This window comes from Pangasianodon hypophthalmus, chromosome 27 (assembly GCF_027358585.1).
Source record: "Pangasianodon hypophthalmus isolate fPanHyp1 chromosome 27, fPanHyp1.pri, whole genome shotgun sequence".
NCBI classification, from domain to species: domain Eukaryota; kingdom Metazoa; phylum Chordata; class Actinopteri; order Siluriformes; family Pangasiidae; genus Pangasianodon; species Pangasianodon hypophthalmus.
Genome location: NC_069736.1, coordinates 10,927,219 through 10,944,345, shown reverse-complemented (window position 1 = coordinate 10,944,345; position 17,127 = coordinate 10,927,219). Strand labels below are relative to the sequence as shown.

The 17,127-nt window shown below is 40.4% G+C and overlaps 1 protein-coding gene across 5 annotated transcripts in view; it reads left to right on the top strand.

Moving 5' to 3' along the window:
* The window catches only part of mcc (MCC regulator of WNT signaling pathway), a 149,427-nt gene that overhangs the window by 97,575 nt on the left and 34,725 nt on the right, over window positions 1–17,127 (top strand). For all 5 annotated transcript variants that reach the window (XM_053230474.1, XM_053230472.1, XM_053230471.1 and 2 more), the window contains 2 exons: window positions 9,606–9,758; window positions 16,036–16,125. In XM_053230474.1, coding sequence (XP_053086449.1) covers window positions 9,606–9,758; window positions 16,036–16,125 — 243 coding nt within the window. The remainder of the gene's footprint in view (window positions 1–9,605; window positions 9,759–16,035; window positions 16,126–17,127) is intronic.

Below are 17,127 nucleotides of genomic sequence, written 5' to 3'. Positions count from 1 at the left end.
CGCAGTATGTTTAGGGTCATTATCCACGTGTACTGTGAAGCGGCATCCTATCAATTTTGTAGCATTTGGCTGAATGTGAGCAGAGAGTATGGCCCTATACACCTGAGAATTCATCTTGCTACTTCTGTCAGCAGTCACATCATCAATAAACACCAGTGAGGCCCGTTCTACTGGCAGCCATACATGCCATAACACTGCTTCTACCATGTATGACACATGATGCGGTATACTTTGGATCATGAGCTGTTCTTTTCTTTTGCCATAGTTTTCTCTTCCCATCATTGTGGTACAAGTTAATCTTGGTTAAGAATCTTATTCCAGAACACAGGAGGCTTTTTTAGATGTTTTCTTGCAAAGTCTATTCTGGCTTTCCTGTTCTTGAATTATATTACTAGTGGTTTGCACCTTGTTGTAAACCCTCTGTATTTACTTTCATGAAGGCGTCTCTTGATTGTAGATTTTGACAATGATACGCCTACCTTCTCCAGAGTATTCTTGACTTCTGTTGATGTTGTGAAGGGGTTTTTCTTCACCAAGGAAAGAATTCTGCAATCATCCACTTTAGTTGTCTTCTGTGGTCTTCCAGGCCTATCGATGTTGTTGAGCTCACCAGTGCTTTCTTTCTTTTTAAGAATGTACCCAACTGTTGATTTGACCACACCTAAGGTTTTTGCCATCTTTCTTATAGACTTATGTTGTTTTTTCAACCTAGTGATGGCCTCCTTCACTTGCATTGAGATCTCCTTGGACTTCATATTGGTAGCTCCAGTCGAACAGCTGCCAAATGCCAACTCAATACCTGATATCAACTCCAGACCTTTTATCTGCTTCATTTGTCTTAAAATGGCTGTAACTCCTAAATGGTAAATGCCATATTTTTGTGGAACCTCCTAAAATAAAGCTGAAAGGCTACACTTCGATCACATCCTGATAGTTTTATTTCAAATCCATTGTTGTGGTGTATAAATGCAAAATCACAAACACTCTGCCATTGTCCAAATACTTCCGGACCTGACTGTATATATAGGTTTAAATGAGATGATTCAATAATAATTGATTATTCAGACCAAAAATGATTAATTCATTGCTGAGATTTCTGAGCTTGATGGTGAGACTGAGAAAAGAGGTTCTACATGCGTGCTTTAATGGAAGACCATTATAATTCATAAATGTGACTGTGTCTTGAGGTAGTTTGTGTAGTGAATCCTGCATGTCTGAAGACAGCCAGAAATGCAGGTACTCATTATGACAGCAGCAACTGTGAAAAATAGCAAGAGAAGAACGATAGGCATGGCCTTTTGAACGATCCTGAAAAACCCATGGTCCACCCCAATCGGACAGCCATAAGCCAAGAGCCCAATCACCCCCCTCAAAGAACACACCTGCTGGTCTATGTCTGCAACTAAAAAAGAAACATTATTAGCTGTGTCTGGGCTGAATGGGCAACACTCCTTACCAATAATTGCACAAGTTCCCCTCTTCTCTGCCAATAATATATCTAAGTCTATCCGATTTTGGAGAGTCATTTTATGAACTGCTGCCAGTTCTGAGGATAATTGTGCAATAGCCTTAACAGTGTTACTACCATAGTATGACTTAACAGTGTGCTCCATAGTATGAACAACTCTTTGAATCTCATCTAGGGCTACTATTATACCATATTGTGGAACTAAAGCTTCCAAAAAAAAAAAAAAAGTTGTGTTGGGCTGGCTATAGCTTCTTCATTACCAAATCACATTTTGCTTTAGGACGTTTAGGGTCTAGGGTCTCAGAGCTGGCACTACATAACCCCAGCAACATGATCCTGTCCAATTAGTAGGTAGCACATGATAAGCGTGTCTGCCACAAACAGAACAGAGTACCATTATATGCCAGGTGGTGTCACGCCCACACCTTAGGGGTGCTTAGCAAGAAAGTATCTGTGTGTGCCCTTAATGATTTCAACGTGTGGGGATCCATAACACAAGTAATGAGAACAAAAACTTTGGTCCACTTGTGGACCATTTCATTCTCAAAACAAATTAAGCCTTTAGGCACATAAGCTAGTGGAATGGGTCCCCTGTTAGCTATTACTGGCTTGAAATAAAATGTGAGATTTTGCTGAAAGTATGGGCACTCAAGTCTCGTGAAGATAGTGACGTTTCTTTTAAAGAGAATGGAATGGCAGTTTGTGAATATACTCAGCACTTGGGGGTACAAGACCCCAAATCCAACATTGTTCTCTTCCCAGGGCTTGTGCAAGAAATTATTGTCTACAGCCAATCCAGCATGTTCATCAAAGACTTCAGAATTACCTTGGTTATTACATACTATGAGCAAGAAGTATATTATTGTCTCATAATGTGTGTATATTAACTCTCGATTAAATGTGTAATTTATCCTCCATTCATTGCTTCTTCAAATACACTCAGCACTCTCAAGAATGACACTTTCACTTTTTTGCATGCAACCGTGAATCTGTTAAAATGTACTGAATATACACAATTAATAACACATAATTATATAGATTCTTCAATTAGAAACACTCAGAAACACCATTCTGTGATTAGAAGGGTTAGCCTGATAGAAACCTCTATAAAGTTATGTGATTATAATGTTTCTACAAAACACATTATAATTCTAAGACTACATGAATAATAAGAATGGATTAAATGTTGTGATAGTGTTACTCAGTCTCTGAAAATTCTGCGAATCTTCTTTCTTCTGGCCTGTTTATGACTAGCATGCTTGTTCTGTGAAGACCAAGCATTCATATGCCAATGAGGGTGAGATCACCAGTAGTTCACCTAATTTACTTGTCTTGTAGCTCCTTCTTTTCAGCTGGTTTATCGACCAACTTCATTCATGAATCCACCTTGGTTTTCCTTTCACCTTCACTGCTGCTTCAGTGACAAGGATAATCTGATATGGTTTCTTAAACTTTGGCTCTAATGGTGTTTGCAAATGCTGTGGCTTGGCAACAAGAACTCACTGTCCTGGAACCAGACAGTGACCACCAGGTCCAGTCAATCCAGTCAATCCAGGTCCAGGTCCAGTCAATCACTCTGTACACCATCTTTTCCACTCCAATGTAATGCACAGAATGTATCTGTGTAGCCAGATATGGTAGAAACTTTGCAGGAGTGACAACTTTGTCTCCATGCTCCATGCCACAATCCATTGTCATGCATCTTTACTCCATTTTACATCCAGGACCATTTCTCCCCTTGACTACAGTCTTCTTGTAGTTCTTTGATTTCAGTCAGTATTCATGCTGGTAGGTCTTTCAAATTTGTCTTTGTCTGAATCATTTGATCATCCGCTGCTTTGTTAACCACCTCCATTGTGGCTAACTTTACAACCCCATCTGTTAGTGCATGCCCTTTTGCTTATTCTGTGGTTTGTTTCATGTGTGCTTTGACTGTAATGATGGACACTTCTTTTGGTAGTTGCAATGCAACCAGGAATTCTTGGACCAACTGTCCATTCTTTATTGGAGTTCCAGCATCAGTCAAGAAACCTCTGTGTTCCCATATTTGCCCAAAATCATGAGCCACTCCAAAAGCATATTTGGAGTCTGTGTTAATAAGTGCCTTCAGTTCTGCAATCAGTGCCTTCAGTTCTGCTTGTCGTGTTGAAGAACTGGCTGTAAAGAAGCCTCTAAAGCAAGCACTTCATGTGCTGACATCACTGCCCAGCCTGCTACTCTCTGATTGTTCACCACTTGATACAACCCAACTGTAAAAAAAAAAAAAAAAAAAAAAAAAAAAAAAAAACAGTTCTGTATTGTGCAGAGATTCTTCCTTGAGCTGTATTTTTGCTTCTATCATCTGAACAATCTTGAGACAGTTGTAATTGTGTAAGCATGTTAGCTCTGCTCCTGTGTCCAATAAAAAGTCATGTTGTCTTTGACCATTCACATTAGCCCACACATATAGGCCATCTGCTCAATGTTGCATTAGCAATAGCAGGGGCCTGAAGAAAGGGGTTTCTAAAAATCCCCCATATTTTTGGCATATCCAGGGTATTCAAGTTTGAGTTGTCTTCCTTTCTCTCCAGTTTCTCAAAATCTTTCTTTTTAGATCTGCAGTTTTTAGCAATGTGGCTAAAAGAAGAAGAAGTGGGAATAGAGAGAGAACACAGATTATTAGGTGTGCTCTTGTCATGTAATGGTTAAGAAAATGCACATTTTGCACAGAGTGTAAGCAGAGACTCTGGCAAGAAAAGCTCTGACAGCATAATTAAAAGGGAGAGCCAGAAGGTAACACAGACATGAGGGTGCTCTGAGACATAAAGCGGCTAGCCACTCCACTGTCATCACTTAACTTCTTTCTTCTTCTTGGTGTCTTCTTGCGCATTACCAATATCCGAAATTTCTTTAGCCTCATCAACTTCTCTCATCTTTGTCTTTGATGGCTCTCTGTCTCATTCAAGTCAGACCAGACCAGCAACTAAGTCACCCTAGGTTCCCACTGTATCCCATTGATGTTATAATTGCCTGAATAATTGCACCAAGCTTCTCTAAATCATGATTCATATATTGCAAATGGTTCATTTGCACTCTGACAGCAGGTGCTAATCTTGTTCCATTTTATCTTTTTCCCCAAGATTATTGCAGTTCACCACTTTGGACTGGACTCCTTTGGGAAAGAGGGAAAGCTCACAGAAGCAAAAAAAAGTGCTTTTCAACTTTTTCTCTTCTCCAACTTAGCCACTCGAGTCTTAAACCACAAAATCTGTTGTTCTGAATTTGCTTTCAACTCAAGCTGTTGCTGAATTTGCTGCTCAAACTTGCTTGGGACTTAATGTATGGTATGCTAGTTGTAACTGCATGCCCCTTTCATTTCTGACAACATGACTCAAAGCAAAAAGCAGCTTTCATAATCTTTGTTTCATCTGTCCATCACAGTCTTTGTCTGGATCTCACTGCTTCATCGAATATGCGACAGAAGCATCAATGCTTTCTTCAGCTTTTTCTGCTTATTATCAGCGGCTTTTGTTTTCTCACATGCTTTCTTGATTTCCTCCATGCACCACAATGATTTTCTAGCTATGCCACATTTCTGAGACAACTCCTCTTCAAATCGCATCAACTTAGTTGTGTCTTCGATAATGTCACAGAGCTCACACATCAGATGTCTTCATTCACACACAGTTAAAAGATGAAACAGAACAGAGATGCAGACAAAACTTGTTGACAATTTTTATACTTCTGCAGGAATTCACTTCCAAGGCCTTCTTCTGACTTCCTTCATACCAGTATCTCACTACTCATTTACATATATCAATATATGTCTTTTGTAGCGTCCAATCTCACAGCTCTCTCCACAGCTCTCTCAACAACTGTGACGAGGAGTCAACAGAGTGGGGATCCATTAGCAGCGTTTAATAAAAGGCAGACACAGTCGTACAGGCGTGGTCGAGCAACAGCGAAACAGGGTAATCAGAGGCGAGACAAAGGCAGAGTAAACAAACAGGCAGATGGTCAGGGCAGGCAGCAAAGAATCCAGAAACGAGAAAAAACAGTCCAAGGTCAAACACGGTAATCCAACAAAGAAGATACAAACGCTCAGAAATGTCAGCCGGGGCAAAACAAGACTTTGCAAAGAGTGAGCGAGAGGAGGAGGCTTAAGTAGTCCCGGTAATCGGCTGCAGGTGAGCTCGTAATCAGTGCTGGGCGCGGGGTGATGGGAAATGTAGTTTCGAGGGGAAAGTCAATACTCGGGTGATGGTGACCTCTAATGACGATCAGGGGGAACCACAGAGGCCGGATTCGTTACAACAACAATTCAACATTTGACACTACAGAATCCCAATTCATTCACTAATTCTTCACTAGGAAACATTGTTACTTAAACTTAAGATTTTTCTAATGCATGCAGTATAACATTCACCCAAAATTTCCAAAACGTGCTTGCAAACTTTTCCTGACTTTACTTCCCATCATAGTTTATTTTGATATGGCCTGAGGCATTAAATGTTCCTACAGCAGGAAAAAGCATTGGTGTCTTACCTCCCAAATGCATGCATTCTTGTTTTTTCCTGTAGAAAAGCACTCACTGCATCTCAGTTGCTTCCTGCCGACAACGCCACTTGATGGATTATGAAGTATTTTTGGGTGAATGTTATACTGCATTAGAAAAATCTTAAGCTTAAGTAAGAATTCAGACACAAACTTGAAGAGAGAATGAATAGTTTTTTATTGAAGCTTCACTCATGTACATACACTGGTGTTATCCCTTCAAGGTTCAGTCCTCAACCATCCACATACAAAAAGCCCTTTCCCAAAACATCTTACCTAGGCTTCTAACCCAAGGTCAGCACAAAGATAAAACTATCCCCTAGGCACTGGCAAACAAATTCCTGTACACAGTATATGCTCCAGTAAGTCTGAAAATTAAATTCCATAGCGTACTAATAATTTCAAAAGGTAAGAAGAACTATGAATGAAGTTAAATGGAAAAAAAATGAAAAACGATAATTATTCTTCAATATACACTGTAAGGCCAAAGGTATGTGGACATCCCTCCTAATGACTGAATTCAGGTGTTTCAGCTATACCCATTGCTAACAGGTGCATAAAATCAATCTCAGTAGACAAACATTGGCATTAGAATAGGTCATGCCGAAGAGCTCAGTGGCTTTAAATGTTGCACTGTCATAGGATGCCACCATTGCCACAAGTCAGTTTATGAAATTTCTGCCCTTCTGCCTTTCCCTGCTCTGGTTAACTGTATGGTCATGGGAAAAGGAAAGTACAACCTCCTTCAGCTCTATGGTTTTATTTATTAGGGCCTTAATAACTATTGTGTGGTCCTCACCAACTTCTGTAAACCAACACATAACCTCAGGTGACAACAAAAAAAACACAACAGGTTTCAATATAAATATTTGTTCCCAAAAAGTAAACCAACATTTAGAAACCAGGGGGGGAAAGTACACCCTTCCTACTTCCACAGTCATTAAGAGAGTAACTAGCTTGCAGATGTTACTAATGAAATGCACAAGATTAGTTAATCATCAAGAAGTATGACTACTTCTATAAAACTTGGTGTTCTGGAGCAGGTCTGTGCCTACATCATGCCAAGAAGAAAGGACATCAAGCATGACCTCAGAGAAGCAACTGATGTTCATCAGTCAGGGAAGGGTTATAAGGCCATCTCCAAACAATTTGAAATTCACCATTCTACAGTGAGAAGGATTGTTTACAAATAGAATGCCTTCAAGACAGTTGTCAGTCTTCCCAGGAGTTGATGTCCCAGCAAATTCAGTTCAAGTTCAGACCATTTAATGCTCAGAGATATAAGGAAAAAACCAAGAGCTACATCATGTGACCTACAGACCTCTGTAAGCACATTAAATATTAATGTTCATGACAGCACAAACAGAAAAAGACTGAACAAGTATGGCTTTCATGGAAAAGTGGTTAGGAAAATGCCCCTTCTCTCCAAAAGGAATACAGGAGTATGATTAGGTTTGCAAAATTGCATCTGAACAAACCACAAATATTCTGGAACAATATCCTTTGGACTGATGAGACCAAGGTGGAGATGTTTGGTCATCATGCACAACACCATGTTTGGTGAAAGCCAAACACAGCATATAACCACAAACATTAACCCAATTGTCAAACAATGGTGGAGGAGATATGATGACTTGGGCATGTTTTGCAGCCACAGGACCTGGGAAACTTGCAGTCATTGTGACAATGATGACCTCCACTTTATACCAGAATATTCTTGAGATAAATGTGAGGCCATCTGTCCAGCAGCTTAATCTGGGCCAGGATTGGGTCATGCAACAGCACAATAATCCCAGGCACACCAGCAATTTGACATCTGATTGGCTAAAGAAGAAAAAAAATCAAAGCGTTTGAGTGGCCAAGTCAAAGTCCAGACCTCAACCTCATTGAGATGCTGTGGCAGGATCTTAAGAGAGCTGTGCATAAACGAAAGCTCTCAAACATCAATGAACTGAAGAAACAGTGTAGAGAAGAGTGGGCCACAATATCTCCAAAATGATGTGAGAGACTGATAAACTCCTACAGAAAACTTTTACTTCAAATTATTGTTATTTTTCCCACCTGCTTTCTGAATGTTGGTTTACTTTTGAAAAAAAAAAAAGAATACGTATTGAAATCTGATGTCCTTTTGTTGTCACCTAAGGTTATTTGTTTGTTTATAGAAGTTGGTGAGGACCACAGACTTGTTAGGTCCTCATAAATAAAAACGTAGAATTGAAAGATGATGTACTTTTTTTTGCCATGGCTGTAAGTGCTGTTATTGTGAAATGGAAGCATCTAGCAGCAACAACAGCTCAGCCACAAAGTGGTAGACCAGCACTGCCAAGTGCTAAAGCATGTAGCACATAAATATCACCTATGCTTTGTTGCATCACTATCTGCAGAGTTCCAAACTGCCTCTGGAAGCAGCATACACAAGCCTAAGAACACTGTGCAATGCCGAGCATTGGCTAGAGAGGTGTAAAGCACACCGCCACTGGACTCTAGAGCTGTGGAAGCATCTTCCCTGGAGTGATGAATCATGTCTCAGTATCTGGCAGTCTGATGGCCAAATCTGGGTTTGGCAGATACCAGGAGAATGCTACCTGCCAGGAGAATGCGCAGTGCCAACAGTAAAGTTTGGTGGAGGAGGGATAATGGTCTGGGGCTGTTTTTCAGGGTTTGGGCTAGGCCCCTTAGTTCCATTGAAGTGTAATGCTACAGCATGCAAAATATTTTACAACATTGTATGCTTCCACTTTTGTGGCAGGAGCTTGGAGAAGGCCCTTTCCTGGTCCAGCATTACTGTGCCCCAGTGCACAAAGCAAGGTCCATAAAGACATGGTTTGATGAAATTGATGTGGAGTAACTCCAGCCTGCATAGAGGCCTGCCCTCAACGCTTGAACACATTTGGGATAAATTGGAACTTCGATTGCAAGCCAGGCCTTCTCATCAAATGCCTGACCTCACAAAATCTCTTTTGACCAATTAGGCACAAATTCCCACAGCCACACTCCAAATTCTTGTAGAAAGACTTCCCAGAAGTAGCTATCTAATGAGCTCATATAGGTGTGACAGTCAGATGTCCACATACTTTTGGCCGTATATATCTGCTGTGATTGGTTGGAGTAATGTGGACCTTAGAAAAAGTTGTATTGCTATCTGATTGGCTATAGCAGACTCAGTGAAAAAATGCATGTTTTTGGATTAAACTGCGTGAATCAAAGTGAGAAAGGTTTCAGAAATCCATGAATAAATCCTGTCCATTCTACAAATGCCATGTGATGTGCAAATGTACAAGGAGCAATCTACACATAAATGTATCTGATTTCACAAATAAACGACAGGGAAAGTGAGGTTGTGTGCTTGAAAGAATATTTGGAAACCAAATACTTATTTGTGAATTACAAAAATATTTGTGTATCTTGTATTTATTTGTGGACCTCACTTTTTATTTGTAGATCTTGTTTTCTTATTGTGACACTCACATTATTTATTTGTAAATAATGCAACAAAAATACCCCAATGTTTGTAGAGACTGGGACATGCACTAAAATGTTACTCAAACCTAAAATGTCCTTCTTCCCTTCAAATTCTCCCTCTCCTCTTGCTCTGTCTCTGTAGGTGCGGGAGCTGCAGATTCGTCTACAGCAGAGTGTCCAGTCTGGTGGGAGTCAGTCCAGTCCAGGCCGTGTGACTCCTGCCGGGCGAGCCATCAACCCGAGCACAGGCGAGCTCAGCACCAGCAGCAGCAGCAATGACATCCCTGTAGCCAAGGTCTCTCTCTCACACACACACACACACACACACAGTGGGATTGAGGTGGGAGGACAGCTGTAATCATACAATGGTTCACTTCTGACTGACTCACTTCACTCACTTCACTGACTTGGCCATTTAATATCATTCTATTTCTTTGCCTTAAGAAGCTCTGGGGTTGCTTTCGTGGTACGTTTTGGGTCATTATACATCTGTACTGTAAAGCGCTGTCCTATCAGCAAAAAGGGTAACGCTTAGCTATTGGGAATTAATGTCAGTGTGATCATAATTAATCAGTAATTATTATAAAAGAACCATTGTTTTGCAGAAGAAATGTGAGACTCAGTAGCTACTGCTTAATACTCGGTTATTTACTGCATAGATATCAAGTGTTACCAGGAAAGGTAGTGAACAAGTTCCACTTTGTCTGCAACCATGAGCCCCATACTGACAGAACAGCCAGTCAAGAGCCTAGGGGAAACTCTTAGAATGCAGCCTGAAGGATGCTGCTGCCATACACAAGACCAGCAGAGACTTGAGGCTTAGCTCAGCAAGGTAAACAAATCCAGTTTCCCTTGTAGGTTCAAGGCCTGTATCTACCAGCATGCCATTCTTCCCAGAGTTTTGTGGCCCTTGTTACTATATGCAATTCCCATGACAATGGCTGAAGCCCTGAAGAAGAGCGTTTACACAGAATGGTGCGAAAAACAAAAAACATTGATTGAACGAAAGTTCTGTGGGTGGAAATGCCTTATAGATCAGAGAGGTCAGAGAAAAATAGCCAGATTGGTTCGAGCTGCCAGGAAGGATATAGTAACTCAATTTATAACTGTAGTGAGCAGAAAAGCATCCCAGCAAGCACAAATCATCATATTTTGAGGTGGATGGGCTACAACAGTAGAAGACCACATTGGGTTCAACTCCTGTCAGTCAAGAACAGGAAGCTGAGGCTATCATGGGCACAGACTCAGCCAAACTGGATTGCTGAAAATTAGAAAAAAAAAATCACTTGGTCCTTTTCCAGTCTGCAACTGTCCAGTTGAAAAATTAAGTACACCCTTCCTACTTCCAAAATGTTTGCGAGTAATTAGCAGCCAGGTATTACTAATGAGGTGTGAAAGATTAGATAATCATCAAGAAGTGTGACTACCTATACAAAAGCAGAAGTACTTTTGGCAGGTTGTTGTTCTGGAGCACTCAGGTGTGTGGCTATATCATGCCAAGAAAAAGGATATCAGCCATGACCTCCGAGAAGCAATTGTTGCTGCTCATCAATCTAGGAAGGTATATAATGCCCTTTCCAAACAATTTGAAATTCACAATTCTACAGTTAGAAGGACTGTTTACAGATGTTACAAATCTTCCCAGGAGTGGGCATCCCAGCAAATTCAGTCCGAGGTCAGACCGTTCAATGCTCAGAGCTACATCATGTGACCTACGGGGCTCTGTAAGCACATTAAATGTTTCTTTTCATGACAGCACAATCAGAAAAAGACTGAACAAGTATAGCTTTCATGGAAGCATGACTAGGAAAAAGCCACATTTCTGCAAAAAGAATATGGCATGAATTAGGCTTTCAAAATTGCATCTGAACAAACCACAAAAGTTCTGGAACAATATTCTTTGGACTGAAGAGCCCAAGGTGGCCCACAGGACCTGGGAAACTTGCAGTCATTGAGACACCGATGGACTCCAATTTATACTAGAATATTCTTGAGACAAATGTGAGGCCATCTGTCCAGCAGCTTAAGCTGAGTTGAAATTGGGACATGCAACAGGACCGTGATCCCAAGCACACCAGCAAATCGACATCTGAATGGATAAAGAAGAAAAAACCAAGGTGTTGTAATGGCCAAGTCAAAGTCCAGACCTCAACCTCATTGAGATTCTGTCTCAGGATCATAAGAGAGCTGTGCATAAATGAATGCCCTCAAACATCAATGATCTGAAGCAATGAAGAGTGGGGCAAAATTTCTCCATAATGATGTGAGAGACTGAAAAACTCCAACAGAAAATGTTTACTTTAAGTTATTGTTGCTAAAGGTGGTTCTACATGAATTATAGCTTGTACTTATTTTTTGTTGGTTTATTTTTTGGAAAAAATGATTACATATTGAAATCTGTTGTGTTTTTTGTTGTCACCCAAGGTTATTTGTTTGCTTATAGAAGTTGGTGAGGACCACACAATTGTTATTTAGAATTGAATGAGGGTGAGGGTGTCATTGAATTGAATTGGAAGACACACACACACACACAGCTAGGCTCATAAGTATTTGGACAGTGACAATTTTTGTAATTTTGCCTCTGTACACCATCACAACGGCTTTGAAATGAAGCAGTCAAGATAGGAATGAAGTGTAGACTTTCAGCTTTAATTCAACTGGTTTAACAAAAATGTTGCAATAACTGTTTAGGAATTACAGCCGTTTTCTTTACAGAGTCCCTCTGTTTTCACAGGCTCAAATGTAATTGGACAAACTAACATAATCATAAATATTAGGATGATTTTTTACTACTTGGAAGCAAATCCTTTGCAGTCAATGACCGCCTGAAGTCTGGAACCCATGGACATAAATGCTGAGTTTCCTCCCTTGAAATGCTTTGCCAGACCTTTGCAGCAGCCTCCTTCAGTTGCTGCTTGCTTGTGGGTCTTTCTGCCTTCAGTTTTGCCTTCAGTAAGTGAAAAGCATGCTCAACTGGGTTGAGGTCATCAGACATTTAAGAACATTTAATTTCTTTGCCTTAAGAAGCTCATCTGAGCAGAAAGTAGAATTCTGTACACTTCAGAATACATCATGAGCAGTCTATTAGCAGTCACAACATCAATAAACACCAGTGACCCAGTTTCGTTGGCAACCATACATGCCCATGTCATAACACTGCCTCCACATGTTTGACAGATGATGTGGTATGCTTGGGATCACTAGCCCTTCCCATCTTGCATCAGAACTGGTCAGGTTTTTTTTTAGAGGTTTTTTTTAGCAAGTCTAATCTGGCCTTTCTGTTCTTGAGTGTTACCAGTGGTTTGTATCTTGAGATTAACCGTCTGTATTTACATTCCTGAAGGCGTCTCTTGATTGTTGACTTGACAATGATACGCCTACCTCCTCAAGCGTGTTCTTGACTTGGCTACATGTTGTGAAGGGGTTTTTCTTCAACAAGGAAAGGATTCTCCATTCATCCACTTTAGTTGCCTTCCATGGTCTTCCAGGCCTTTTGGTGTTGCTGAGCTCGCCAGTGCATTCCTTCTTTTTATGAATGTACCAAATTGTTGATTTGGCCACTCCTAAAGTTTCTGCTATTTCTCTGATAGGTCCGTTTTGTTTTTTCAGCCTAATGATGGCCTCCTTCACTTGCATCAACACCTCTTTGGACTGCATAGTGAGAGTTCCAATGAACAGCTACCAAATGCAAATTCAACACATGGAATAAACTCCAGACCTTTTATCTCCTTAACTTGGAATAATGGAATTCATGGAATAATGAGGAAACAAGCCACACCTGGCCATGAAACTGCTTATTAGTCAATTGTCGAAATACTTTTGAGCCTGTGAAAATGGCTGTAATTCCTAAACTGTTAATGCAATACTTTTGTTAAAACTCTTGAATTAAAGCTGAAAGTCGACACTTCAGTGGAATTTCCGTTGAACGTCCAACATTCTCATGACCTCTTATACTACTTTCCCTGGTCTGAGATAATGATCTCCACTATTTCCCATGTGAGAAAGAAGTCTCTGATGAGTACTTTGGCCGTGTGCAGTGCTGTTCCCCTTTTGGTTGCGTATGCTTCAACTGAACGTGAGAACTTATTGACCACTACCAACATATCCTGTTTTCCCTGACAGGGAGAAGCGTGATGTAGTCCACCTGCAAATGTTTGAATGGTCTTGCAGGTTCTAGTGTGTGGGCAGTCAGATCTCAGCAGCAGCTTTGTTGTTAGCTTGGCACAACATAAATGCCGCATCACATCAAATGCATGATAAAAGAACTTAGGATTCCACCATGTTGAAGAAAATCAATGCTCTGGACCATGCTCTGGACACTCATGTGTCCTAGACTGTGGATTTGATGGGCCAAATATGGCAACAATGCCTCAGTGGCCACATATCTTCCCCTTTAGTCCAGATGCCAGCAGAATCCAGATGCACACCCCTGTCCATCCAGGACCAGACCTTTAATGCAGGAGCATCAGAGTACATCTGCAGCAGTGAGGAGGGGAACCTGCTCAACACCAGGACTATCATCAGAGTTTTTAATGGCTGCAACAGACACATCATAGAAGGGATCACCTTGTTCACTCTCATCTTGTGTATCAAACTTTGCAGTCATCATTAACAATGAGGGATTGGAGATTTAAGCCCATTGAAGGCCAATGTTAGGAGCAGCCAGCCAGTTGTTCTGTGGGTAGTGACATCTCTGTGTAGTGACAGCAATCAAACGAGCTGAAGACAACAGGGCAATGACAACATAAGGGCAATCTACAGTGAGATGCAATGATAACATGACTGGAGCACAGGCACTAACAGATAGATAACTGTAATTTAATGCAATTCATTAGTACAGTACAACATAGTAGACAAGAGTTCTCATTAAAAGGAATCCAAAATCATTTGACATAACTAAAAGCTTAATGGTTGCTTGTGCACCAGTATCAACCAAGAAATTGCATTTATGATCATTCACTAAGATAGCTACATACAGCCTGTTGGCATCTCTTTAAAAGAGTTGAGCTTTCCCTTCTCTTCACAAATATGCTCTCACCACATGCTCTCTTTTCTATTTTAAAGTAGGAGGAGGAAGAGAGACTGAGGATAGGGAGGCATGCTGTAGCAGCTGTGTTGCCTGCTCCACTGCCTCTGGTCAGATGGCTCTGCCCTGTGAGTCTGGCTGAGCTGCATCAGAATTTTGAACACATTTCATGCCACTCTGTTCCCATTGCTGGTGCTTATGACAATAGCAACACTAGAAATGCTAGAGTTTCGCACTGAGTTTGTTGGCAATTTCCCAGATTGGAAGCACTCTTTATCTTAGCAGTTTCACAATGGTGTCACTTTCCTAAGTAATAAGACTCTCTGACACTTCACTCAGAGTGCAGTTGTGCCTAGTAGATTTTAAAATAGGCAGCAATTTACACAGATCACAATTTAAACCATCAGCCCACTGACTAACAGGAGTTTTGGTGCCAAAAACTTCATCAACTGTGGCACACAAACTACCTCCATGCAGCAGAAAGATTTCAACAAAAAGCTGAGTGTACTGTCCCGCTGACTCATTCTTATTCTGGTGACAATCGACAACTTTATGCCAGCATTCAGTTGAACCAATACTGTTGTGAATAATCAGGAGGAAGTCATTATTACATATCTGCATCTCTTTAAGAGAGTTGAGCTTTCCCTTCTCTTCACAGTCACAGTGCCTTTAGTTTGTCTAATTCATCTGGAATAATCACTTGAGAACACACAGAAATAACATCCGTCAGGTATGAGTAGTGTAAAAAAAATGGAAATTTTGACTTAATCTTTTTCATCTCTACATTTTCTTTCTCAAGCTGTTCAAGTTTGACTTGAAGGGCCTTGACAGAGCACTGAGAGTACTCACAAGTTTTTAGAGCAGAAATAGTGGCAAGACAATGAATCAAAACAACACACAACACCACAACGAAGGACTTCATCAGGGGGATAAAGTGGAAGGTTTTAGACTGGCCAATTCAGTCACCAGATGTTAACCCAACTGAGCATGCATTTCACCTCCTGAAGGGGGTGCTAAAGGGAGAAACTCCCCAAAACAAACAACAACTGAAATAAGCTGTGAAAGCATTACAAAAACTAAATGTCAATTTATTGCTGGTTTAAACCTAACCCTAACCCTTCAGTTATTGGAAGCAAGTTATATGTAACCAAATATTTAGTGTTATTTACTTTAATTTACTTTAAGACTATGTGATCCTATACCTTTGCTCACCAATAAATTGGGTGGTCTGACACCAAAGGTAAAGTTGTTTAACACATCTATATGTAAATATCAGGAACTGAAAGCTGAAATTCTGATCTACAGTATCATATTCATCTTTTGATCTCAAACCAAAGTTTTCAGTGTAGCAAAAACAAAAGAACTGGCCTTGTCGTTCCAATACTTTTGGACTGGACTGTATTTAATTTCAGCTCCAGTACACTGTAGTAAACAGCTAAAATAATAATAACTTTGTTAATGTCCAAATATTTTTGAACCTTACTGTGTATATTACTATATTAATCAATTTACTATATAAATTCTTATTTGTGTCTATGTCTTGCAGGTGGCAGAGAGAGTAAAGCTTTCCAAAACCCGGTCAGAGTCATCGTCAATGGAGAGAGCCGTGCTGGGCTCAGAGATTAGCAGTATTGGGGTAAGGGGAAAGGGACAGGGTTTAGGTGCTGGTCTAAAGGGAACAAGTCATTTGACTGAACCACAGTTCCTTCATACTCTTGGGTTTGGTAAAGGGGTAGAGAGCACAGCCTTTCATAACACACTTCACTTTGGTGAGAGTCTCTGCAGGAAAAGAGTCTAAAGGGAGAGAGGGGTTGGGTGTCAGTCTAAAGGGAAAGAGTGGTTGAATGCTATTTACAGAGAGAGGAGTTGTGTGCCAGTCTAAAGAGAGAGAGGGGTTGGATGCCAGTCTAAAGGGAAAGGGGTTGGGTGCCAGTCTAGAGGACTATGCATTTATCTTGCCTCCATAATGATCAGAGTCATTTGACTGATTCACATCATGGTTCCTGATGAGAGTCTGTGTGAGGAAATGAACCACGTAAGAGAAACAAAGAAAGGTTGATGGACAGACCATGAGACATGGGCCTCAGAGGGGTGTAGCAAAATCACAGAATAATGTGGCTCAGTTAAGGTGCTTTGTGTCACAAAATACGCAAATTTGGAGTCTGAGGTTGGAGGAGGAAAGTGATGATAGTTTTGTTGGTTTTCAAAATTTTATCATAAAATCAATAAAGCCTTTAAGAAGATAATTATGATAACCAAAAAGTTTCAGCTGTAATAATTTTTTAATTGTTAAAAAAAATTATAAGGATAAAAGCTGTATAGGGAAATAAATAGTGGTGAACTGTGTTCATGTGCAAAACAAATTTTCTGCAAAGAATTAGCGCACATATCCTGCATTGTGGCTGTTCAAAATAGCATCACATTTATAAATGAGGTTTTCCTGTAGAGCATTATTGGTGGTTTATCTACACTTATGACAATAATTTGGTAGAACTTTAATATCAGCAGATGTTTTTAAAAAATGCATTGGCAGAACACTAGTCTTGAGTTTTGACAATTTTTACTGTACAACATTACATCGTTACAGTGTATAGTCTCATCACTCTGAGTGTGTGTTACCAGTTTGTTTGGGCACAAG